Source organism: Meles meles, chromosome 5 (assembly GCF_922984935.1).
Source record: "Meles meles chromosome 5, mMelMel3.1 paternal haplotype, whole genome shotgun sequence".
Lineage (NCBI taxonomy): Eukaryota > Metazoa > Chordata > Mammalia > Carnivora > Mustelidae > Meles > Meles meles.
The window spans coordinates 48,325,227-48,352,869 of record NC_060070.1 but is presented as its reverse complement, the minus strand read 5'-3'; the positions used below and the strand labels follow the sequence as shown (position 1 = coordinate 48,352,869).

The 27,643-nt window shown below is 35.1% G+C and overlaps 1 protein-coding gene across 3 annotated transcripts in view; it reads right to left on the bottom strand.

The window, feature by feature from the left end:
- Window positions 1-27,643, bottom strand: part of IBTK (inhibitor of Bruton tyrosine kinase) — a 105,092-nt gene that overhangs the window by 31,240 nt on the left and 46,209 nt on the right. For 2 of the 3 annotated variants that reach the window (XM_046005307.1, XM_046005308.1), the window contains exons 17-25: window positions 19,715-19,816; window positions 16,924-17,041; window positions 12,706-12,766; window positions 12,033-12,154; window positions 10,427-10,539; window positions 6,028-6,176; window positions 4,230-4,393; window positions 2,835-2,927; window positions 2,230-2,373 (exon numbers count right to left, since the gene is read on the bottom strand). In XM_046005307.1, the coding sequence (XP_045861263.1) occupies window positions 2,230-2,373; window positions 2,835-2,927; window positions 4,230-4,393; window positions 6,028-6,176; window positions 10,427-10,539; window positions 12,033-12,154; window positions 12,706-12,766; window positions 16,924-17,041; window positions 19,715-19,816 (1,066 nt within the window). The remainder of the gene's footprint in view (window positions 1-2,229; window positions 2,374-2,834; window positions 2,928-4,229; window positions 4,394-6,027; window positions 6,177-10,426; window positions 10,540-12,032; window positions 12,155-12,705; window positions 12,767-16,923; window positions 17,042-19,714; window positions 19,817-27,643) is intronic. The other variant, XM_046005309.1, reaches the window with a different exon arrangement.

Sequence of the window (27,643 nt, the reverse complement as noted above, 5' to 3'; positions counted from 1 at the left end):
ATAAGGAACTTAGCAAACTCAACACCCAAAGAACAAACAATCCAATCAAGAAATGGGCAGAGGACATGAACAGACATTTCTGCAAAGAAGACATCCAGATGGCCAACAGACACATGAAAAAGTGCTCCACGTCACTCGGCATCAGGGAAATACAAATCAAAACCACAATGAGATATCACCTCATACCAGTCAGAATGGCTAAAATGAACAAGTCAGGAAATGACAGATGCTGGCGAGGATGTGGAGAAAGGGGAACCCTCCTACACTGTTGGTGGGAATGCAAGCTGATGCAACCACTCTGGAAAACAGCATGGAGGTTCCTCAAAATGTTGAAAATAGAACTACCCTATGACCCAGCAATTGCACTACTGGGTATTTACCCTAAAGATACAAACGCAGTGATCCAAAGGGGCACGTGTACCCGAATGTTTATAGCAGCAATGTCTACAATAGCCAAACTATGGAAAGAACCTAGATGTCCATCAACAGATGAATGGATAAAGAAGATGTGGTAGTGAAATAAGTCAATCGGAGAAAGACAATTATCATATGATCTCCCTGATATGAGGACATGGAGATGCAACATGGGGGGTTAGGGGGATAGGAGAAGAATAAATGAAACAAGATGGGATTGGGAGGGAGACAAACCATAAATGACTCTTAATCTCACAAAACAAACTGGGGGTTGCTGGGGGGAGGTGGGGTCGGGAGAGGGGGAGGGGGTTATGGACATTGGGGAGGGTATGTGCTATCGTGAGTGCTGTGAAGTGTGTAAACCTGGCGATTCAGAGACCTGTACCCCTGGGGATAAAAATACATTATATGCTTATAAAAAAAAAAAAATTCGAAGGGGAGGCGAACCATAAGAGACTATGGACTCTGAAAAATAACCTGAGGGTTTTGAATGGTCAGGGGTGGGAGGTTAGGGGAACAGGTGGTGGGTAATAGGGAGGGCACGTATTGCATGGAGCACTGGGTGTTGTGCAAAAACAATGAACATTGTTATGCTGAAAAAATAAATAAATTTAAATACTGAAAAAAAAAAAAGAAAACTATTCTCTTACAAGTAGGAAAATGTGGCATTAGAAGCAATGAAGGGGGTGCACCTGGGTGGCTTAGTGGGTTACGCACCCAACTTTTGATTTCAGCTCAGGTCCTGATTTCAGGGTCATGAGACTGAGCCCTGTGTACGGCTCTGCACTGAGCCTGTAGCTTAAGATTCTCTTTCTCCTTCTGCCCTTCCCCGCTTCCCCACCCCATTCCCTTTCTCTCTCTCAAAAAAAAAAAAAAAAAAAAAAAAGGATAATAATAATAATAAATAATAAATAAAAGAAGCAAAGAAAGGATTTCCTCCAACAAAGGATAGACTCCAGGACCCTCCCTCTTCAGTCCTTATGAGGAAATGGGAGTTCAATGAATCTCTTGCCCTTCACACAATCCATATACTTTTCCTCTAGAATTCCTTTTTAGTTTTTAATGATATAAACTACAAAGAAAAGGGAGGCTGGAAAGGAAGCAGGAGGTACAACCTATTTTATATACCTCAAATTGCTAGCTGACCTTTTTGGAGATTATTCCTATTAGTCTTGCCATTTCAGGTAAACTCTAATGGAGTAAACTTAGAGTAAGTAAATACCTCTGCTTAAAAGTGATGATGAAAGCCATAATTATAACAACATAAAGATATTCATGATGTATCCAGAAGAAATTAAGGTGGTAAAAAAAAATTGTGTTTATCTAATTTTTCTATGATATATATTGTTTCTTAAAACAAATGAAAAAAATAAGACTCCTTCCTTAAATTACTTTAGCTATACACACTAATTAGAATACCAAGAAGTGGGGCGCCTGGGTGGTTCAGTAGGCTAAGTATCTACCTTTGGCTCTGGTATGAATGAGCCCCACATCAGGCTCCCTGTTCAGTGGAGAGCCTGCTTCTCCCTCTCCCTGTGCTCCTTCCCCAGCTCCCGCTCTCTCTCTTGCTCTATCTCAAATACAAGAAAGAAAGAAAGAATACTAAGTAGAAATTGTATCTATGAACAAAAAATTTTGGAAACCATGATGTAAATGTCAAAACAAAAAAATTACTACACAAGGTCTAATTTTTAACTTGAAAGCAAAGAAAGGAATGACATATTTGAAAAGATGGGAGGGAGACCGAGAAGCCAAGAACTACCTTGCAAGCTAATGCACAGATCTCAGTTTATTTTAATAGAATTTAAAGCATACCATGCATTCGCTGGTTTTGGAGTTTTTGAAGGAGCAGGTGAAGCTGTTTCCATGCTATTCATTCCTGAACTGTTTTCTTTGGTAGTCATTGCAATCATTTTTCGTTGCTTCTGAGAAAGTTTAACTCCATGAGAAATCACCTTGCTAGAAATTAAATGAATTAACATTAATTTCTGTTTAATGAAGGTTACAGGTAATTATATTGCTTTCTGTTTATCTGATATGATTTTACTATTATTGGGCCAAAATGGCCACAAGATTCAACAGAGACATTAACAATTTACACTATCAATGATCAAATAATAGATACAAATGAGCCTTCCTATTAATATATTCATATTATACTTGCATCAAAAATAACAATGATCATTTTAGAGGCCTATTTTTGACAATCAACACCATATTCCACAAGAGCTGGACTATCAATCCAACTCAATATTTAGCATATATTTAAGAAATGTTAAGAATGCCTAGGAAAGAGCTTATAATGTGAGTTAAATATCAAATATAGAAAAACACAAAAAGTCCAGTAGGTCTTTCCAATTCTTTAGAACAGAACTATGAAACAACACAGTTCTTCCTTTTTTATGATTTTTTTAACCAACCCCAAATTTGTCTTTGGTGTAGCTCCACATTTTTGTCTACTTTCTTCAATCTGCATGATGGTTCTGAGATCCATGACAGGAGGGCTGATAGGACTAAAATACAAATAAAAGGTACTTTACAGCTCAGTTCTTGATCCATAAAGTCCAACCCCCAAACTTCACTGAAACTGTAAACTATAAATAAGATTGATAATGAGATGATTAGGTTTGTCAGCTATGGCCAAATTCAAAAAGGATACTTTGAATGAAAGCTACTTTTATGTATACATAAAACAACTAAAATGCATCTGAAATCTAACTGAAACTCTCAAAAAGAAGGAAAAAAAAAAAAAGCCAAGCAAAGAGTGATAGAATGATTCTTATCCAACTCATCCAGAAGTAATCAAAGTTATGCATAAATTCTTATCCTTTAAGATGAATAGAACTTGTAAATTATATTCTATTTTTTTTTTTGCAAATTATATTCTACTTTTAACAAAAGTCTTACTACTGTCTAATGTTAACAGCAAAAAATTTAACAGTGAAGCTTGGGAGTGCTCAATAATATTAGAAACCCAACTGAGAGAGTTAATACTGTAATGAGAAAAAAAATTCTACAACCTTTAGAAATAGCCAATCTATTTTGCTGACATTACCCCAAGCGAATTAGTCTTAAAACATATTTAATAAAATAGTCTAGTTCTGGTCTTCCAACTTTGTAAAATACAGTACATTTCAAAATAATTACATAAATCTAAATAATTTTGAGTAATATATATATAATTACATAATATATAATTTTGAGTCAATTAACAGTTTTAGCCTACGATAAACCATAGTAGGTAATATAAAGATGAAGCACAACTCAATAAACACTTCAAAAGAATACTGCATTCTAACTTTATCTACTCCAATTTAAAAAACTGACTTTTCCAAACAAAAGAAAAACATGGATTTAATATAGGCAAGTCAAAGCACAGTGTAATATTAAATGAATGTCCTCTGAAAAATAACTGAATAACAATACATTTTGTGAGAACTTAAATACCCTTTAATGTGCTAAAAAAAAAAAAAAGATACAGTAAGCCTACAAATGATGAAATAGTATATATTAGTTAAAACTCCCATTTAGGAAGACTATCAAAAAAACAGCTATTAAATCAATACATCTAGATATAGATATCTCTGTGTCATGTAGTATTTACCAATTTTCAGAAATGACAGTACAAAGGGAACTAAATTCTGTCTGGGGAAAAAAGTGCTTATTTTAGCTGGCTACGAATTTGTATGCATTTAGGTAGTTTTCTGTGTATTAGAAATTTACATTAATACTTGTAAAATGTGCTTCATTAAAATTTCCACTGGACTAAAAATGATTATTTCTCAAATAGGCACACAACAAAATGAAAATCCTACCTGAAAGACCCAGCAACCCAACTTAAAGAACTTGTAGTATCAATTCTGTTACTTGGAATGGTCTGTGGAGCAGATACATTAACTACTGGTGATTTTTCCCATGGTTTTAAATCTTCTCTAGAATATGTAGGAGGTGTACCATTAACATATGGTTTAATTTTCCCCTGGAGATAAGAAAAAGAAAAATTTTAAAAATGAGTAAGAGCTGGCACCTAGTATAGTAGCTAATATACAGTTGGTACTTAATACATATTGGTTAAATTATATTAAAGCATAATATAACAATAATCACCCAGCATTCTTCTAGTTTAGTACCTTAACCAATTCTCAAAACTTATCAGTGACTATAACCCAATTATCATGAGCTTTGGGAATAATTTTTGGGGAGTAAGTTTGCACATTAAATCCCTACTAACATTAGTATTAAAGAAAAACATTAATGAAGTTGTCCAAATAAGATATAAATCAATAACTTTAAAATTAATGTCCACCATAAATAGATGACCCAAAATACTGCAGTTGGTGAACTACATATAATTAATAAAACAGTAAATAATTAAAAAAAAAATTAATGTCCATGACTTTTATGCCAAACTTTCATTTTGTTTCATATTAATGTCATATAATTCACACTGAGTAAAATTAAAGTTAAATAATATTGACAGCTCAAAAGAAACCCTGAAAGAATTGCCATTACAGTAGGTCTAAGAAGTTATTAAAATGGCTATTTCCATTGCCAGGACAGATGATTATTGCCAGACATTGACAGGATGCCTTTAATCTTCCTTTTAAACCTCAACTGTCTTCTACACCACCTTGAGGTTAATATAAATTGCTCCCAAACTTCTATACTACACACACAGAAAAAATAAAAATGAAATTTTAAAAACCACATAAAAAAAAAAAAATCAATCCTTGAGGCCTAGAATACCAAGAAGAATGGGTAAATTTTCCATTGTCTCATGAATTTCTCAAAGTCCTAATAGTTCTGTGGAGGTCTAGGGGTTAGAGAAAAATGACAGTGTCTAGTAAGTTAGAACTTTCCTTTCCTGTAGATTAACGATTATGAAATAAAAGGTTAAGATATATCTAAAAAATGGCCTCCCCAGAGTTTAACCAAACTAAAATTCTGCAGCATAATGTCAGTTGTGCTAGAATAGGAGAACTCCATTCCAGATTGCACTGCTCCTAACAACATGATAGAGGAAAGAGACTATGTGGAATTTGAAGTTAGGCTTACTTTCAAAATTGTTTTGACAGTTTGTTTTTTTTTTTTAAAGATTTTATTTATTTATTTGTCAGAGAGAGAGAGAGAGCACACAAGCAGACAGAGTGGCAGGCAGAGGGGGAGAGAGAAGCAGGCTCCCTGCCGAGCAAGGAGCCCAATGCGGGACAGAGCCCAGGACTCTGGGATCACGACCTGAGCCGAAGGCAGCAGCTTAACCGACAGAGCCACCCAGGTGCCCCTTGACAGTTTTTTTGACAAGTAATTTAGCTATAAATATATTCTTCCATAGCTCTATACAGTGTTGCTGTATTTTACATCAACATTATACTTTAATTGCAGAAAGAGGATTAGAAATATAATGTCATAAAAGGCTCAAACTGCCATTAGAATCTTTAAAACTAGAAAATGCAAATTTGAGAAAACTAATACTACACATATTATATATTTTTTTTTATAAACCAGCCAGGAGAGTATTTTAAAGTTAGAGCAAAAAATAATAAAAAACTAAAGATAAATTGTCTGTAGATCTAAAATTTGAAGAAAACAGTATATTAATAAATAAAAGCAAACCTCGAGTTTTTCTGACTGAAATCCTGCTGTGAAATCAGGGGACTGTAAATCTCTAGGACTACCCACTCCGGCATAGCTTCCTTCAGAGTCTGATGTCAACAGTTCTGGAAGAGATTCTGCAGAATTGGTCTTACCAGACTTCAATAATCCTAAAAGGTAAAATTTTAAAAAAATATTTAAACACATATACATTAAACATGTATATTACATACAGTGAACTAAACACAGCTAAAAACTTCCATTTATCCAGAGATTTAATAACATTTATATTATATTCACTGTATCAAATCTTGACAACTCAAGCTAACTGATGAAAATATCAGTTAAAGTAAAAAACTGAAATGGAGAAGACTTTAAAGAACAGTTTCAGCCATTTCAATTACACAGCAATTATGCAATGAACCGAAGGAAGGCACTTCTTTAAGAAGTGATCCAGAAGTTCTCCATAAAAAGGAAAGAATTAATAAACTTCAGACCTTCCCCTTTCTCATCTCTCTGTACCAAGTTCTCTGTAAGCATGCAGAGAGATACTGGCCCCATTCTGTGTGGGAGGAACATTGTAGTCTTTCTATTCTAGTTAACAGACTAGCCCAGTAGCAGCGTCTATGCTGAAGCAAACTGGAGCCTATTGGAGGATTTTTACTTCTGGGGGAAAAAAAAAAAAAAAATCTGTGGATTGAAAGCTATTTTAATTAGTTTATCACCTAAAGCAAAAGGGTTGTTATGAAATGTACATGCCATTAATTCTCCTAGGCAACCTAAATACCTGTCTCCCTGACATATCTGGTATCTATATTCAGTCGTGCATCAGAGTCATTTCAGATATAAATAGGGGAAACAATAAACTTTGATTTAACCTCATGTATTTATATATTTCATGTGTTTACATATTTCAATTTTAGTAGAATCTACATGAGGTAGCAAAAAAACATTAACACATATATGATCTATAACCACAAGTAACTAAAAGTTTTACAAATGACTTCAAAATAAAATATATCTCTCATACATTCAAGTAAGTGTGTTTTCTTTAAAGTAAATCACTTTGACAATGCCTCTTTCATTGCTGTCACTACTAAAATAGTTTGGAATAAACATTCAGCACCCCCGCAATCTTTTAAATGTTTTTAAGAGCACCAAATTTTTTTTAAAGACTTATTTGTTAGTTTCAGTGAGAGCAAGAACATGAGCAGGGAGGGCAGAGGGAGAAAGAATCCCATGCAGACTCCACACTGAGCATGGAGCAGGACATAGGGCTAGATCCCATGCCCCAAGATCAATAACCAGAGCTGAAACCAAGAACGGTTGTTTAACCAACTCTGCCACCCAGGCACTCCAGCAGCAAATTTTTCTTTAAAGAGAGTATATTTAATGCCAGAATGCTCCCAAAGGTCAGTGAGAAATAAATCTAATGAATAAAGATGAGGTTTAAAGTGGCCAACAATTAATTTTAGTATAAAACATTTTCACAGAATGTCTTTTGTCTAATGTTAAGGATCAATAAAAATAAATTTACTTCCAAAAGATTGTCTTTTTGGTCCCCAGTTTAAATTTTACCTTTAAGGGGCACCTGGGTGGCTCAGTCGGTTGAGCATCTGCCTTCTGCTCAAGTCATGATCCCAGGGCTCTGGGATTGTGTCTCCATGGGGCTCCCTGCTCAGTGAGGAGCCTGTTTCTCCCTCTGCCTTTCTCCTTGGCATGTGCTCTCACTCTTTCTCTCTCTCGAATAAATAAAAACTTAAAAAAATAAATAAATTTGACCTCTAAATCATCATCTGCTTTGGCCACAAAAAGAGTAGTACAGCACAAAGAACACAGAACTGGAATTGAAAAAATAAATTCTATTTCTGTCTGTCACTGCCTCAAATCACTGAAGTTTTCTGAGTTTGTTTGCTCAGGTTTAAAGGAAGGAACATAAACTAGGTCATTATTAATGTCTCTTCCAGCTATGAAATGCTAAGATTCTAACACATGTGCTAATAATATCACTACTTAAAGCAAACCAAATGGGGTGCCTGGGCGGCTCAGTCGGTCAAGCTGTAAGACTCTCAGTTTCAGTGTGGTCAGGATCTCAGAGTTCTGATATCCAACCCCACAGTGGGCTCCATGGTTAGCATAGAGTCTATTTGTTCTTCTCCCTCTCCCTCTCCCTCTGCCCCACTCTCCCCTCACCCCCCACTCATGGTCTCACAAATAAATAAATAAATAAATAAATAAATAAATAAATAAATAAATAAAACCAAATATCTGCTTTTTCCCTAAGTCTTTTAGGAGACTGGAAAAATCACTAGTTTTATGACTGTCTCTCCATTTATTCCATCTTTCCATCAATCCACCCATATGTCCTTCTAAGGACTAGAGATAACTCATGTAACACAGAGAACACAAAATCACAGAATTTTACATTTTGAAAGATCCTAAAATAGGAATCAGGAGATGTAGTAAATGTGAAAGACCTATCTTCAGTGCTTCATCAATCAATTTAGGTATATGATCTTTTTTGTATTTAGGTAATTATCCTTTGTATATCTTTTAGTGTTATCTAAAACAACTATTCTTGACATGATTTATCCTTTGAGCATTACCGAACACATCAAATACCTCATTTGCACATCATGTTAAACATAAAAAGACATTCTTTCTTTACTCTGAATGACAACTCCTCCTCTCCTTCCACAGGGACAAAAAACTGTGCACTTGAATTTTTCAAACTTACCTTATCAGGCTGATTGACTATGAAAATACTGCTTACAGAAATTGTACCTGTTTATGTCTTACTGCTAGAGACACACATTATCATTTCTTAAAGCCATACGGCAGTCTCAGTATTTTATACTTCCGTATTTTTATTTAAAGAAACTACTAAAATTTAGATAGTTTAATCTAGATCTAATCAAATGAATCTAGTATACCACTGGCCTGAACTTTTGAAAACAAAAAGATGTAAGAGCTGCTGCTCTAGTTAAAAGAGACTAACGAGACATTTATAAGCAAAGACAATGTCTATCTTCATAGAATACTGATCTTTTTTAAGGTTAAAACATAAAAAGCTATAAAAACATTCTTGGACAATTAGAGAAATCTGGACAGAGACTGTAATACTACATATTAGTGAATTAATGCCAGTTGTCTTAGATGCGATGATACTGTAGATGTGATAATGATATTGTGGTTATGTAGAAGAATATCCTTATTCTTAGGAGTCATATTAATATTAATTCACATTAAAATATCATGCCTACAACTTCCAAGTGGATCTATAAAAAATGTATAGAAGGTTTGGAGGATGAGGGAAAATAGCAATAGAAAGTCTGTAAGAAAAAGTAAATGTGGTAAGAGGTTAATGATACATCTGAATGAAGGGTATAAAGATTTCCATTTTTCTTCATCTTTTTAGTATAAAAAGTATATAAAAAGTATAAAATAAACAAAAATTTTTGAAAAACAACATAACCTTTACTTTCAAACAGCTCACATAATGCATAGATATGAAATGTGTTGTATTATATTACTAGATTATAACCTCCCAATGCAATGACATTACTGATATAAATGAAATTAATCCATGTGATAATAGTATCTGTGCCATGTTTTGTATATCTCTAACCCTCTATGCCACTAGACAGAGTGGTCTTTCTAAAAACATAAACTTTATCCATTCACATCAGATGCCTTAAAAATCCATCAACTTGATACCTGGGAGGCTCAACTGGTGGAGTGTCTGACTCTTGATTTCAGCTCAGGTCATGATGTCAGGGTGGGATAGCAAACAGTGTCGGGATTCTTGCTGGGCATGGAGTCTGCCTGGTATTCTCTCTCTCCCTCTCCTGCTGCCCCTCCCCCATCTCTCCCTCTCCAAAAAAAAAATAGATAGATAGATAGATAGACCTCCATCAACTAACTACCCACAGCCTTCAGAATAAGAGGTCTTCCCTGATTTTCTCAGACTAATATGGGCTCTTCTTTTGTGCTCCCAAAGCAAACTTCAATCAGAATATTTATTACAATATACTTTTCTGTATATCATTTTCTGTAGCCTCCCTAAGACAAAGACTATTTTCTTTTTTTTTTTTTTAAAGATTTTATTTATTTATTTGACAGAGACTACAAACAGGCAGAGAGGCAGGCAGAGAGAGAGAGGAGGAAGCAGGCTCCCTGCTGAGCAGAGAGCCCAATGTGGGGCTCGATCCCAGGACCCTGGGATCATGGCCCAAGCCGAAGGTAGAGGCTTCAACCCACTGAGCCGCCCAGGCGCCCCCAAAGACTATTTTCTATTACAATAGGCTAACCCTAACCCTGGCAAGTGGCATACAATAGTATTTACCACATGTTAAATGAATTAAGAACAGAGACATGAAAGATTAGATCAGAAAATATATCCTAAGATACTTTCACTAACCTGTGGATGGTGGACTCTGAATAACATCTGAAAGGTTATAACCTCCAGAACTATCTGAACGCTTACGTGGCTTCTTTTTTGCTTTTGTTTTTGCCTTCTTGAACAAACTTTCCCTAGGAAAAAAGCAAATATGAAATTCATTTTTTAGAAGTTAAGTTACAGATTAACAACAGAACTATGTATTTTGAGCAAATGAATACATACAGCATTTTAGTCAAAGAACACAAAAAATATACATGCTCTAGTTGCATTTATCTATGTGGCCCAGAGCAAATTACATGTTTTAGTGAAATTCAGTGTGATAATCGTACTTGTTCTGGCTCTACTATTTCTGTGAAAGTTAGAAATAAGATGGTATAGGGCACCTGAGTGGTTCAGTCAGTTAAGTATCTGCCTTTGGCTCAAGTCATGATCCCAGGGTCCTAGGATCGAGTCCCACACCAGGCTGCCTGCTCACTGGGGAGCCTACTTCCCCCTCTTCCTCTGCCTGCCTCTCGGCCTGTTTATGCTCTTGCTCGCTCTCTCTCAAAATAAATAAATAAAATCTTCAAAAAAAAAAAAAAAGAAGATACTGTATAGGAAAATACTTTGAAAACTAAAATAATCAGGTATCAGAAACTACAAGTAACCCAGATGCTAAAGGGGTTAAAAAAAAAAAAACCTCTGGAACCCAAGACCAGTTTCTCAGTAAGCTACATAATTAGTATACTTAGTATATATATAGTAAATGACTTGAATGCCCAAAGATTTTAACAAGTCATTTATCAAGTAGAAGGAAAGTAATTCTGTAACCAGTTGATAAGTGAGTCTAAGATGAAGAGGAAATTCTAAACAGGGCTTGTTAAATGGTTGGCCATACTACAGGGAGATAATGTAGAACCTGGGGTATTTTGTTGGAGGATTCCCAAATGTCAGTCACTATAGGCCCTATCTCTTGAACCAGTCAAGTTCTCGTAGAAAAAAATGCATAGTGTAATGCGCTCCTCTTAGATTCAAACTCTCTAGAGGGCAAATCTTTCTGTCAAGATGGATGGGAGAGGCAATCACTTGGGTAAATGGGATTAAGAAAGAGGTCAATGCTCTATATAAGAATTTCTAAAAATGTTCTTTTCTGAATCTAATACTTACCCTAATATTCATAAATCTGCTACCTCTAATTCTTAAGCCTTTCTGGAATTCTGTTTTAGTCTTTTTTCTGTTCTAAGTCATTACTCTTGGCAACCCCTTTCCCACTTCAAAAACCATAAATCTTCTAACTGCTATTTTCTCCTTTCCTGTTCTCTCTAGTGCAATATGCCTTTCTTATTTATTATGATTTCAGCAGGGTTTGGGAAGGTAGCTAAGATAAATGCACTTACTCAACCAGATTGTTAACTTGAAGGTTGTATTCCTTTTATATTTACAGTTAATTCTGTTACATCTACAAACAATTATGCACTTATTCTCTTATAATAATGCTAAGAATAAATATAAATACATACTTATGTCAGGATTCTCCAATTTTTCTTTTTAAGCATGGAAGTGTTACTGGTGTAAAAGATTGGGGGTGGACAAAGGAGGAGAGGGAATAAAAGAAGGAAAAGAAAAAAAGAGCAACAGAGCTTACGAATAATTCTGTTCGAAATTTATTTCTTCTTTCAAAAAGATATCTCCATCTTCTACTTCCAAATAGCTAATATCTGGTCCATCTTGATATGGTGTAATGACTCTTCTATCCATTGCTGGAATCTATTAAAAAAAAAAAAAAAAGGGTGTCCCTTGTTAAATACAAAATGTATAAAGACTTTTTAAAAAAATAGGTATATCCCACTTGTTCATATTGATATGTGGTGACATTAACAAGGAAAAGTCTAGAATGCTTAATGACTTCCTACATTCATGATAATGGGAAAAAGCTGGTTAGGTTCATTCATTTTTACTCTAAAAAACTGTCACCTTTTCAAAAAAGCTCTACTTTTTAATCAAATACAAATTAATCTATTTCTTAGGGATCATGTGAATCCACGTTTTTGTACTGCCCTGACATTTGGTAAATTAATAACTAAAGAAAAGCTTTCAAGAACTTTCATTTATAAAGCAATTTTTATAATAATCAAAATTGAAAATATTTAAGGATAAAATTATCATACTAATCTGTGGGATCTGTAAAAAAAATTACATCCTCATTTTTAAAAGATCCTAATATGTTAGAATTCATTAGGAAATTACTCCACTGAGAAGTCTGACCTAATAATACTAGTTTAGTTTGATTATATTACTGAAAAAAACATAAACCTTACCATTTTTCTATAAAAGACAGAAAGTTCCTTCAAAACAGCTTCACTTAAAACATCAAGAGACCTAAAAAACAAGACACAAAATTCTATCTTAAGACTTAAGTAACCTAATATTTATCAAGATTTTTCAAATATGTAGACACATTTTACATTTCTGAATAAGTAAGTTATTTTTTAAATCATTAATATGCCAGCTGCTACAAATTCTTTTTGGAAGTATGTATAGTTATATATTTCAAATAAACAGCAATCTTCAAACATCTTCAATAAAACTCAACTCTTCGAAAAGATTTTTCTATCATTTATATTGTAGCAAAATAGCAACTACAGTTCTTCCTTGACATCCCAATAAACCCATCAAAAGTTGAAAATCTCCTAAGTCAAAAATACACTTAATAAACCCACTTACTGAACATCACAGCTTAGCCTAAACTACCTTACACATGCTCATAACACATACTTTAGCCTACAGAGCCTATTTTATAATAAAGTGTTGAATATCCTATGAATTTACTAATTACTGTATTAAAAGTAAAAAACAAGCATGTCAGTTGTTTACACCCTTGTGTTCCTGTATGTCATTGGCAACTGTGGCTCACTGCCACTGCCCAGGATCACCAGAGAGTATTGTGCTACTTATCACTAGTATGAGGAAAAGATCAAAATTCAAAATTCAAAGGACAATTTCTACTAAACGTGTTTCACTTCCACGCCACCGTAAAGCTGAAAAATCCCAAGTCAAACCATGGTAAATCAAGGACCATGTGTATTCATTCTCCAACTTTCCAATCTTTAGCTACAGTAGGAGCACTATACTGACAGAACAATGGCCTAACATGATACCTTAATTCTATCTAGAACTATCACTGCATGACTTTGAGCAACTCAATTTACCCGTTTAGACTTTAGTATTTTCATGATGCATAAAATAATGTTTGGACTTGATCAGCTGTATTCAAAGTAAATTTCAAGGAACTCCCAAGTTCCAAAGAGATACTTCTAAAGCATCAGTGAAAACTTAAATCAAAACTTACATTCTAAAATATATTTTAAACTATCTTTACAAATGCAGAACAACTTGCCTATTCAAATCTGTACCATACCAGTTCTCAACATTTTGATGATAATTAACCTGTTTTGGTGCAGTTCTTCTTTTTTTTTTTTTTCCATTTATTTTTTCAGCGTAACAGTATTCATTCTTTTTGCACAACACCCAGTGCTCCATGCAAAACGTGCCCTCCCCATTACCCACCACCTGTTCCCCCAACCTCCCACCCCTGACCCTTCAAAACCCTCAGGTTGTTTTTCAGAGTCCATAGTCTCTTATGGTTCGCCTCCCCTTCCAAATTTTTTTTTTTTTAATAAACATATAATGTATTTTTATCCCCAGAGGTACAGGTCTGTGAATCGCCAGGTTTACACACTTCACAGCACTCACGATAGCACTTACCCTCCCCAATGTCCATAGCCCCCTCCCCCTCTCCCAATCCCACCTCCCCCCAGCAACCCCCAGTTTGTTTTGTGAGATTAAGAGTCATTTATGGTTTGTCTCCCTCCCAATCCCATCTTGTTTCATAGGAATAAATGAAGCAGTTCTTCTTTTTAACATCTCTGTAAATATTTATTTACACTCCTAGGAAATATATATTTGATAAGGAATGGTTAAATTTGTACAAATCTTTGTTTTATGGGAAGTTATGCACACCTACTCATGTGAAATTATACAAGTGATACCTACTAAGTGCCATTCTTAATGGTTCGCCTGACACACTTGTCACAACATAACAACTGAACAATGGTATTGAGACACATCATTTTCCAATATCACATCTTAGATAGATTTGGTGCTTGTTTTGTATTTTGGTTGATTCCTTGTCTGAAACTGGATGAACTTCATTTGGCAAGGCAAAGTTAAAAAAAAAAAAAAAAAAAACCTGCTTTGATTACACTTATTAATGTAATGTCAGCAAAGAAATTTATTCTGAAACCTAGCCAGGTTCTGATACTAAAACACCAGAGGCATTTTAAATCACATTGCAAAGGGGCACCTGGGTGGCTCAGTTGGTTAAGCATCTGCTTCTGGCTCAGATCAAGATCTTAGGGTCCTGGGACCAAGACCCATGTCAGGCTCCCTGATCAGCGGGGAGTCTGCTTCTCCCTCTCTCTCTCTGCTCCTCCCCCAACTTGTATGTGCTCTCTCACTCACTCTCTAATAAATAAAATCTTTTCGGCGCCTGGGTGGCTCAGGGTTAAGCCTCTCTGCCTTTGGCTCAGGTCTTTTTTTTTTTTTTTTTAAAGATTTATTTATTTATTTATTTGACAGAGAGAGATCACAAGCAGGCAGAGGCAGGCAGAGAGAGAGTGAGAGGGAAGCAGGCTCCCCGCGGAGCAGAGAGCCTGACGCGGGACTCGATCCCAGGACCCCGAGACCATGACCCGAGCCCAAGGCAGCGGCCCAAACCACTGAGCCACCCAGGCGCCCCAGCTCTCAGTGTCCTGGGATCGAGCCCTACATCGAGCTCTCTGCTCAGCGGGGAGCCTGCTTCCCTTCCTCTCTCTCTCTGCCTGCCTCTCTGCCTACTTGTGATCTCTGTCAAATAAAATCTTTAAAAAAAAATTGTATTGTCTAACATCCCATAACATTAATTTACATTTGAAAAGCACTTTCACAAAATAACAAAGCATTACATTTTACATTGCCAAAAGACTTTCCTCTGAATTTAACCTTATACAGCAATTATTAAGAATCCATTAGTGATTCACCTCTAATCAGAACACTTATTTCAATCACATTTTAGAATCAGTTTCATTAAGATTATCCTGACTATAAAAGGTGAGATATCAAAAATCTGTTTCCAGGGGCGCCTGCGTGGCTCAGTCATTAAACGTCTGCCTTTGGCTCAAGTCATGATCCCAGCGGCCTGGAATCCAGTCCCACACTAGGCTCCCTGTGCATCGGGCTCTCTGCTCAACAGGAAGTCTGCTTCTCCCTCTCCCACTCCCGCTAGCTTATGTTCCCTCTCTCGCTGTGTCTTTCTGTTAAATAAATAAATTCTTTTTTAAAGATCTGTTTTCATTTATAATAAATTATATAGATCAAGATTTTGATTCTTGCAAAAAAAGGGTTCCTGGGTTTTCTAATCTGTAATATGAGGATATAAACAGAATCTACTTCATCAGTTTCCATGAAAATCAACTGAGATCTACATAGCACTTTTAGGATGCTTCCTGGCACATAGTATTAGTTATCATTTTATGGCTAAAATAAAATACACAAATAAATGATACTGGAGCTTAAAAAATGCTAAGTGCACGAACACTCTCATCTAAAACTTCCCCAGAATACTCATTTTTCTCACCACTGACTTTATAGTAATAAAAATTTGACATTATATTAAAAATGAGATTTGTAAATTTATTTCATTAAACAACTCCAATGAAGATAATTGAAAACAATGGGAAGTTTCTAAGATCCCTCTAATTCTAAAATACCTATGACTCCTAAATTATTAGCATTAACAAATCTTTCCAATCCAAGTAAACACCAGTAATATGAATACTAGCTTAAAAAATAGGGTGTACACATTCAGTCAATTGCTTTACATAAAATGTGTCATTTTTCAAAGAATCATTTCATTACTCTTTGATTTTAACATAAAGATTTAAATATTCATACCAGCTTCCAACAAACTAAACCAACTAAATTTTTCAGGCCATCTGCTGCAGCCTAAGTTTGACTAAAGAAGCAATATGTAATATAAGAAATATCCAAAGAGAAAAATGCAAAAAGGAAATCAACCAGTAATAAATTTTTCACATGTTTACATGTGAAATAATTATGTGCTGTTTTAATTAGTATTATATATAGTTTCCAAAAGCCTAGGTAACAATTACATAGTTGTAAATCAGCCTAGACAAGCAAAGAGATATACATATGTATAAAGAATATACCTGTAATAATATTTTCCTACAAATTTCCAACAAGAATGGAAGCTCTCCATTGAGGGCAAGGATTTTGTCTGTTTTGCTCACTGATGTATCTTAGCAGTGGCTGGCATATATTAGGCACTCAAATATTGATGGAATGACTGAAATCCCTTACATTTTATTTTCTACAAAGCTGTAATTTATCATTATGCCTTTTTAAATTACTAATGTATCTGCTATCATATATAAATACTTGCTTTTATAGCAATCATATAATGTATGCACCCAACCTACCTTGCTTCAAGTAAAGCAGCCATATTCAGTCCTATAAACTGTAAACAAGACAGTTTCAGTTGTTCAGCATTATACATTGCTGCAAATTCCAGTATCATAGCAGCATTCTTTAGGGTAACTACAAAGAAAAGATACTCAAAATGAGATGAAAGCCATGTTACTACAGCAAATACAATATACTTATTTTTAAAATTGTCAGCTTTGAACATTAAGAACAAGAAAAACTGAAAGTATTTTCTTGCCAAAATAACTTATACTAAGGCAAATTTAGAATGCTACTTTCCATCCCAGTGTGCCAAAGTAATTTTAAATGACTGGTTATGAGGAGAAATAAGCACACCAAAAGAAAATCCAGATGATGTGTTACGGTGTCATCTGAAAGCAAACACATAACTGACAAACTTCCACCTAACATTTTTAGAACAGTTTCAACTTCCATCAATAAATAACTTTCCTTTTGATTTATATAACACAGAATTGTTATTCTCTCTCCTATAAAACTAAAAAGATCTTAAAACTAAGATAAACTAGAGGCACCTAGCTGGCTCAGTCAGAAGAGCCTGCAACTATTATCTTGAGATGGGTTTGAGCATATGTTGGGCACAGAGATGACTTCAAAAAATTAAAAAATAGAATATGCTTAAAAAAATAAATTTAAGGGCTCCTGGGTGGCTCAGTGGGTTAAGCCTCTGCCTTCGGCTCAGGTCATGATCTCAGGCTCCTGGGATTGAGCCCCACATCGGGCTCTCTGCTCGGCAGGGAGTCGGCTTCGCCCTCTCTCTGCCTGCCTCTCTGACTACTTGTGATCTCCCTCTGTTAAATAAATAAATAAAATCATTTAAAAAAATAAAATAAATAAATTTTAAAAAGTCAAGGTAACATTAAGGGTAATTTTTTAAAAAAGACTAAGAGAAACTAATGAAATCAGTCTATAAAACATTTATATTGAGTAATCCATCAGAATTTATGTGGGTGTATTTATATAAATACATACTCTATATATTTGGAAAACAACTGCATTTAAATATCACTGTATTATTATTTACGCCAGTGCAGAATCTAGCATACTGTACAAAAGACTCTGGATTTTACTACAATCCCAGTAACTTTACATATGAAGTATCCTAATTTGCTAGAGACCATCTCAGAATATTCTACAAACCTAGCATGTAACTTTGGCTTCCCAAACCCCTCCCTTCTTTATTTACTGTGAGTTCTAACCAACAGAGGAACACAACTGTTTTCTATACCTGGCATATTCCACATTTGTTTTTCTTTCTTCCTTATAACTCCATCAAAAGGTACAAGTGCAGTCAATAATGGTCTTTGTCCCACTCCTAACCAAACCTAAAGTTTCGACTAATTATCAACCCAAAGTCTCCCATTTCATGAAAATGGATCATACAAAAATTTTAGAGTTGGGAACAAGGACTGCCCTATACTAAGAGACCAGACTTCTCCTGAATCCTTCTCTTGCTAAGTTCTAGGATGATCAAGCTATTCGTTTATAGGACAGTTGTGCAGCATGGGCCAAAAAAGAATATCCAAGCAGTGCCAGGAAAGTCAACTGAATAGCTGAAAATATCTCCAATATGTATACTTTATTCGTGTTATATGAAAATAAAGAACGCAACAAACATTTCCATTTTCTAGCTTAAAAGAAAAGAACTGTTCTTTTTGATAACCAAGGAGAAGATATTCCATAAAGCTCAAGAAAAGTAAGTAAGTAAGAGACTAGAGCTAAGACACATTATCAGCAAGTACAAATTAGAAATTCTGACAGGAAATCACTTCATACTTCCTAAAGTGGTAATGAGACAATGAAGATGAACAAAGATAAAATTAGAAGCTTTTATATCAGGCTAAGAAAAACTAACCTTTATCCTAGAGTAAGCAATTAAAAATACCTAAAGAGAGGAAGATATATAATACTTCCAACAGAAAGACAGAAAGACAGAGTGACAGAATAAAATGGTGGGGGGAAAGTGGTCAATAAATATAGTTAAAGATGCATCAGTTCTGGCAACTGAAAAAATTTGGATGCAAAGAATAAAATAACATAAAAAACAGCTTTGGGTTTCAAAAGTTGAATGTTCAAAAAGACAGCAATACAATTAATTGAAATAATGAAGTATTCAGGGATGCCTGGATGGCTCAGTTGATTAAATATCTGCCTTCCACTCAGGTCATCATCCCAGAGTCCTGGGATCAAGTCCTGCATCAGGCTCCTTGCTCAGCAGGGAGGCTGGTTCTCCCTCTACCTGTTGTTCCCCCTGCTTGTGCATGCGCACACTCTCTGACAAATAAATAACATTTTTTTAAAATGAAGTATTCATTAAATGAAATAATGAACAGAGAAAGAAATAAGAGTTTAAAGAAAAGAGATGTGTTTTGACCACATAAATAAATGAGACAATTATATAAAAATTCCAGCAAATAGTAACAGGTAGCTAAACACAGACTTACAGCCAAGACCAGGGCAAAAGGAAGGAATTTCTTTCAAACATTCACCTTTGAAATTTCAAAATAAGTTTCCTAACATCTTCATAATTCAAGGTTTTACAACATTTCAAAAAACTTAACATTTCGATTATAAGACGTACGTAGTTTCACATATTAACACATCTGAAATAAGAATGTGCTTACAATGACACAAAATAGCTTAAATGTTTTAATATTTTTCATGATTCAAAAAATAATGGTGCATTTTACCACAAATGGAATCATAAAGTAAACGAATATCCTATACCAACCTGAAAACACAGTAATACTCAAATTCAAAAGTACTCACGTTTCTCAGTTAATGCTACTTCACACATCCCTTTCAATCGAGTTATAAGAAGCTGATCAGCCACCACAAGAACACTACAAACAAAATCCACATTTTGAGAGTCTAAAAAAAAAGAAAACAAGCAAAACTATTACTTTGTAAACGTTATACCTATGAAAAAAGCTCTCCAAGTAATTAAGACACAAAGAAAGAGGATTATGACTATTTTCTAAGTGTTGCAATGGCAACTCTGATAAATAGTAATAATGTGAGAATTTTCTACCTTTTAATAGAAAGCTGGAAATAAACACACCAAATGCCCTGGTTCACACTAGGACATAAAATGGGCAACTTGAATTGATCTATTAGTCTAGAAGGCTACAAGAATGCATGACCTATTTAAAAATCTCCAATGTTGTTAAACATTTCTCAATCTAATAGAGGAAAATCCAAATCTCAGTATTAAAATTATGTAGGTACACGTTAAATACATTTACATTTGTTAAGAACAAATATTTAAACATATATAGAGGGGTGAATAATGCTCTTAGATAACCATTTTTGTTTTAAATAAAGAAGTCTAAGAGTACATTTTCTTTTTAAACTATAGGAGTTCCTTAATTTAAAATAACCTCAGTCCTGAGTACTACTAATGGCCTTGAGCAATCACCCTGACACACTCCCAGAATAAAAACATAAATACAAAAACAAAACAACAATAGGAAAGGGAAAAAAAAAAAAGAAAAACTATTTTTAACAAAGAAGGAAGAGGTAAAGTCACTGAATGGCAAACTAAAGACTACTTCTAGAACTCCTCCACAAAAGCAATGAAGATACTATGAAAACTGTCAAAATCAACTTTTTCAAAATTCAAGAAATTAGCCAAAGGCTTAAAATAATCTGGGGAGTGGTTGACTCAAGAAATATGGCTGAATCTTGGTAGGAAAAGGAAGTGATGGGGCACTGTAGCTTTTTCTATTTAAATCCTCTTCTCCCCTCCTCTACAGTAGTCTTAAAAACCAATAACCTTGCAATCACAGTGGAAACAAACAACTACAGCCATTAAAGGAGGCAGAGAGTTATAAAGCTACATTATCAAAGAACTGTCATTATTTGACATGCCTGGCAGTTTCCTGGAAATCCTACTAGCAGGATTTGTCTTTATTTTGACCTGACTCAAAGCTTTACTGGAGTTAAGAGGCACTTCCTTCACGGCATTTATCAAAAAACAATCAGTAGCAATTGTTTAACACTGAAGCTGACTGAGACAATGATAACAGATGATAGAAACAAGAAGCAAATCAAGAAAGTTTTTTGTTTTTATTTTAAAGGGAGGGTGGCTCAGTCAGTTAAGCCTCTGCCTCTGGCTCAGATCATGATCCTGGGGGTCCTGAGATCAAGCCCGCATCAGGCTCCCTGCTGAGCAGGGTGCCTGCCTGCTTCTCTCTCTCTCCCTCCCCCTGCTTGTGCTCTTGCTCTCTCTCAAATAAATAAAATCTTAAAAAATAAAAAATAAAAATAAAAAAAAGGTAGGGAAAGAGTAGTAGTTATGACTGGATGTTTGTTTCCTGAAAATTCATAGCTGAAGCCCTAATTTCCAGTGTGGCTGTATTTGGAGACAGAGCCTCTCAGGAAGTAATTAAGGAAAAATGAAGATGTAAGGGTAGAGCTCTGGTCCAATAGGATTAGGGTCCTTCTAAGAGAAGAGGTATCAAAGAGGTGTCTATTTCCCTCTCTGCTCCCCCCACCCCCAAACACACACACACACACACACAGACACGCATAGAGGAAAGGCCAAATGGGGATCCGTGTACAAGCCAAGAAGAAAGTCCTCACCAGAAACCAACCTTGGCAAACCCTAATCTGGGGCTTCTAACCTCCAGAACTATGAAAAAATTAATTTCTATTCTTTAAGTCACCTAATAGAACCTATGGTATTTTGCTATAGCAGTTCCAGCTGACTAATGCAGATGTCCATGGGGGTTTTGAAAAGTTCCAACACACTGCTGTGAGTCTAAAAGGCCACACACATATAGATGCCTATACACAGGCCAAGGAAAAACTTAGGCCCTAAATTTTTACCTTTGGCTGGACATTAGGCTCTGCTAAAGCAGGAAGTAGCTAAAGTAGAGTCATAAATTGCCTGCCTGAGAAATGAAAGCATGCCCCAAAATACACAAAGAATCCATGGTAAAGACTGGGAATTTATTTGTTTCAGGCATTTAAGCAAATTTCTAATTATTAGCTGACCACTAAGCTAAAGTAAACAGCAGAAACTTCAGTGGTCACACAAGACAAAGAATAGAGATTTTACAGAATTAATAAGTTCAGAAAAATAAACAAATAGCACAAACAATACACCTTGGGGAAGGAGGAGAACCTGATTTCAAGAGTCGCCACATTATGTTATTTAAAATACATTAAAAATTATGAAAGATGCAAAAACATATAAGTACGGCTCATATATAGGAAAAAAGTACAAAGAGAAACTGTCCCTGAGGAAGCCAAGATGCTGAACTATTAGGGTTTAAATCAGCTATTTTTGGGTTAAAGCCTCCGCCTTGGGCTCAGGTCATGATCCCAGGGTCCTGGGACCAAGCCCCGCATCCCACATCAGGCTCTCTGCTCAGCAGGGAGCCTGCTTCCCTTCCTCTCTCTCTGCCTGCCTTTCTGCCTACTTGTGATTCGTCAAATAAATAAATAAAATCTTTTAAAAAAATAAAATTTTAAAATCAGCTATTTTAATTAATTATAATTAAAATTAAAAATTATTTTATTTTTAAAGGACTCTTTAAAGGAATTAAAGAATTAAAGGAAATCATGTTTAAAAAATTAAAAGAAAGTATGAGAGTAATACCTCTTCAAATTAAGAACATCAATGAAGAGGTAGAAATTATAGGTCAATTGAAACTATCCAATCTGAAGAAGAGAACAGAAAGAAAAAACAATGAATACAAATTAATATGGCATAAGAGACCTATGGAATACTATCTAGCATATCAAGATACATATGGGAGTTGCAGGAGAAAAGAAAAAAAAGGCATAAAGAATATTTTGAGAAATAATGGCAGAGTGGGGAGAAGTACAATGTAGAGGTTTTGTATGCAATGGAAATTCAGTCATGATTCGTTTAAAAAAGACTGTTATATGCAGGCCTAATGGTAACCACAAAGGAAAAACCTACAGTATATACACAAAAGATATAGAGAAAGGAATCAAAGCACATCACTACCAAAACATCATTCAATCACTAAGGAAGATAATAAGAAAGAAGGAACTATAAAAGTCAGAAAACTGACAAATGGCATTATTAAATCCCTTTCAACAATTACTTTAAAAGGATTAAATTCACTAATCAGAAGACAAAGTGGCTGAATGGATAAAAAAACAAGATGTATACTTGTGTACATCAAGTGTATACTGCCTACTAGAGACTCATTTTACCTTTAAGAACACACATAGGTTGAAAGTGAAAGAATGGAAAAAAATATTCCATGCAAATGGTAACTGAAGGAGAGCTGGAGTGGCTACACTTCTATGAGACAAAAAGGCTTCAAGTAAGAAACAGAAAAGACAAAGAGGTCATTATAATAAAGGGGTCAATACATCAATAGGATATTAACAGCTGTACAGATACATGCAACAAACACGAAACAGTGAAGCACCTAAATACATAAAATATATAAGCTGAAGGCAAAATAGTCATCAGTACAGTAATAAGAGAGCTTGAATATCAATATTCATGTGCAAATACGGACAGACCACAGAGACAGAAAATCAACCAGGAAACATCAGATTTGAACAACACTAGAGACCAACAGAACATTCCAATCACAACAGCAAAATATATATTCTCAGCGCACATAAAACATTTTTCAGGATAGATCATATATGAGGCCACAGAACAAGTCTTAACAATTTAAGAAGACTGAATGATACCAAGTATATTCTCCAACTACAGTGGCATAAAACTAGAATAACAGGACGAAAATAGGGAAATGAGTAAATATGTGGAAATTAACATGGTAATTCAAAGAAGAAATCAAAGAGAAAGCAAAAAATACCTTGAGATAAATGCAAATGGAAATAAAACAGACCAAAACTTACGGGATACAGCAAAAGAACTTCTAATAAGGAAGTTAATACTGATCAATGCCATAACAAAAAAGGAAGATCTTGAAAGAAATGAGGGGTGCCTGGGTGGCTCAGTCATTAAGTGTCTGCCTTCGGCTCAGGTCATGATCCCTGGTCCTGGGATTGAATTCTGTATCGGGCTCCCTGCTCAGCGGGAAGCCTGCTTCTCCCTCTCCCACTCCCCTTGCTTGTGTTCCCTTTTTTCGCTGTGTCTCTATCAAAAATAAGTAAAATCTTAAAACAAAAAAAAAAAAAAAAGAAAGAAAGAACAACTGAGGATTTTTATACAACAAAGGAACTACAAAAAGAAAAAACAAAGCCCACAGTCAGCAGGAGGAAAAAAATAATAAAGATTGAGCAGAGGGTTGCCTGTGTGGCTCAGTAGGTTAAGCATCTGACATAGGCTCAGGTAATGATCTCAGGGTCCTGGGACTGAAGTCTGCACTGGGCTCTGTGCTCAGCAGGGAGTCTGCTTGTCCCTCTCCCTCTGCTCCTCCTCTTTCTCTCAAATAAATAAAATCTTAAAAAAAAAAAAGAGCAGAAATATATAAGCTAGACACTACAAGGACAAAAAAGATCAACAAAACTAAGAGTCGGTTGTTAGAAAAGATATAATTAACAAACCCTTAAGTAGACTAAAAAAAATTCCCCTCAAAAATAAAATTCTAAATGAAAGAGAAGACATTACAAGTGATATCACAGAAATGTAAATTATGAGAGACTTCTCTCAACAATCATAAGCAGACAAATAGGATAACCTAGAAGAAACAGATGAATTCCTAGAAACATCATCTACCAAGACTGAATGAGGAAACAGACAATCTGAACAGACCAATAACAGAGTAAGGAGACTGAATCTATTAATCAAAAATCTCCCAGATGACTTCACGGCTTCTACCAAACATTTAAATAAGAATTAAAACCAATCCTTCTCTAATTTGTCCAAAAACAAAACAAAACAAAACAAAACTGAAGAAGAGGGAAAAACCTCCAAACTTATTTTATGAGGCCAGATCATCCTGTTACCAAAAGGAGTCAAGGACACTACCCGAAATGAAAATCATAGTACCATATCCCTGATGAACATACCTGCAAAAATCCCTAATAAAATAGTAAGAAACTAAATTCAATAGCATGTTAAAAACATCATACACCATGATCAAGTGGGATTTATGCCTGGATGCAAGGATGGGTCAGTACATACAAATCAACGAATGTTGATACTATCTTAACAAAATAAAGAACAAATATCATATGATCATTTCGTACAGGCAGAAAATGCATAAGACAAAACTCAACATCCATTCATGATAAAAATTTTCAACAAATTAGGTAGAAAAGGAAAGTTCCTCAACATAATAAAAGCCATCTACAACAACTCCAAAACTGACACCATATTCAACAGTAAATACCTAAAAGCTATTTGTCTAAGACCAGGAACAACATAAGGATGCTCACTCATGCCATTCCTATTCAATACAGAACTGGAAGTCCTAGCAAGAGTAATGAGGAAAATAAATAAATAAATAAATAAATAAAATAAATGTCATCCAAACAGAAGAGGAAGAAGTAAAACAGTGTCTGCAGGTGACAAGATCTTGTACCTAGAAAACCCTAAATGCACCATCAAAAATCTATCAGAAGTAATAAACAAATACAGTAAAATTGCAGGATATAAAAATCAATACAAAAATCAGTTGCTTTTCTGTGCACAAGGAACTATCAAAAAAAGTAATTAAGAAAACAATTTCTTTCACAATTATATCAAGAATAAAACACTTAGGAATAAATTTTACCAAAGAGATAAAAGATCTGTACTCTAAAAACTATAAAATACTGAGGGAAGAAATTGAAGACAAAAATAAATAGAGGGGCGCCTGGGTGGCTCAGTGGGTTAAAGCCTCTGCCTTCGGCTCAGGTCATGATCCCAGGATCCTGGGATCGAGCCCCACATCGGGCTCTCTGCTCTGCGGGAAGCCTGCTTTCTCCTCTCTCTCTGCCTGCTTGTGATCTCTGTCTGTCGAATAAATAAATAAAATCTTTAAAAATAAATAAATAAATAAATAAATAGAAAGATATTCCATGTACAGGGACTGAAGGAATACTATTAAAACATCCACTCTACCCAAAACATCTATAGATTCAATAAAATCTTATCAAAATTCCAATGGCATTTTACACAGAAACAGAAAAAGTAATCCTAAAATATATACAGAACCACAAAAACCCTGAATAGCCTCAGTAATCTTGAGAAAGAAGAACAAGGCTGGAAACATCACACTTCCTGACTTCAAAATACGTAACAAAGCTGCAGTAATCAAATCTTAAGATACTGGGGCGCCTGGGTGGCTCAGTGGGTTAAAGCCTCTGCCTTTGGCTCAGGTCATGATCTCAGGGTCCTGGGATCGAGCCTCGCATCAGACTCTCTGCTCAGTGGGAAGCTGGCTTCCCCCTCTCTCTCTGCCTCTCTGCCTACTTGTGATCTCTCTCTGTCAAATAAATAAATAAAATCTTAAAAAAAAAAAATCTTAAGATACTGCCATAAAAAGCAGATATATATACCAATGGAATACAAAAGAGAGCCAGAAATAAACCCTCATTTTACAGTCAATTAATCTTCAACAAGGGTATAAAGAATACAAAATAGGGAAAGGATGACCTTTGCAATAAAGAGTGCTAGGAAATTTCATTTTTCTGCATGTGGCTGTCCAATTTTCCCAGCACCATTTATTGAAGAGGCTGTCTTTTTTCCATTGGACATTCTTTCCTGCTTTGTCGAAGATTAGTTGACCATAGAGTTGAAGGTCGATTTCTGGGCTCTCTATTCTGTTCCACTGGTCTATGTGTCTGTTTTTGTGCCAGTACCATGCTGTCTTGATGATGACAGCTTTGTAATAGAGCTTGAAGTCCGGAATTGTGATGCCACCAACTTTGACTTTGTTCTTCAATATTCCTTTGGCTATTCGAGGTCTTTTCTGGTTCCATATAAATTTTAGGATTATTTGTTCCATTTCTTTGAAAAAAATGGATGGTATTTTGATAGGGATTGCATTAAATGTGTAGATTGCTTTAGGTAGCATAGACATTTTCACAATATTTATTCTTCCAATCCAGGAGCATGGAACATTTTTCCATTTTTTTGTGTCTTCCTCAATTTCTTTCATGAGTACTTTATAATTTTCTGTGTATAGATTCTTAGTCTCTTTGGTTAGGTTTATTCCTAGGTATCTTATAGTTTTGGGTACAATTGTGAATGGGATTGACTCCTTAATTTCTCTTTCTTCAGTCTTGTTGTTGGTGTACAGAAATGCAACTGATTTCTGTGCATTGATTTTATATCCTGACACTTTACTGAATTCCTGTACAAGTTCTAGCAGTTTTGGAGTGGAGTCTTTTGGGTTTTCCACATATAGTATCATATCATCTGCGAAGAGTGATAGTTTGACTTCTTCTTTACCAATTTGGATGCCTTTAATTTCTTTTTGTTGTCTGATTGCTGAGGCTAGGACTTCTAATACTATGTTGAATAGCAGTGGTGATAATGGACATCCCTGCCGTGTTCCTGACCTTAATGGAAAAGCTTTCAGTTTTTCTCCATTGAGAATGATATTTGCGGTGGGTTTTTCATAGATGGCTTTGATAATATTGAGGTATGTGCCCTCTATCCCCACACTTTGAAGAGTTTTGATCAGGAAGGGATGCTGTACTTTGTCAAATGCTTTTTCAGCATCTATTGAGAGTATCATATGGTTCTTGTTCTTTCTTTTATTAATGTGTTCTATCACATTGATTGATTTGCGGATGTTGAACCAACCC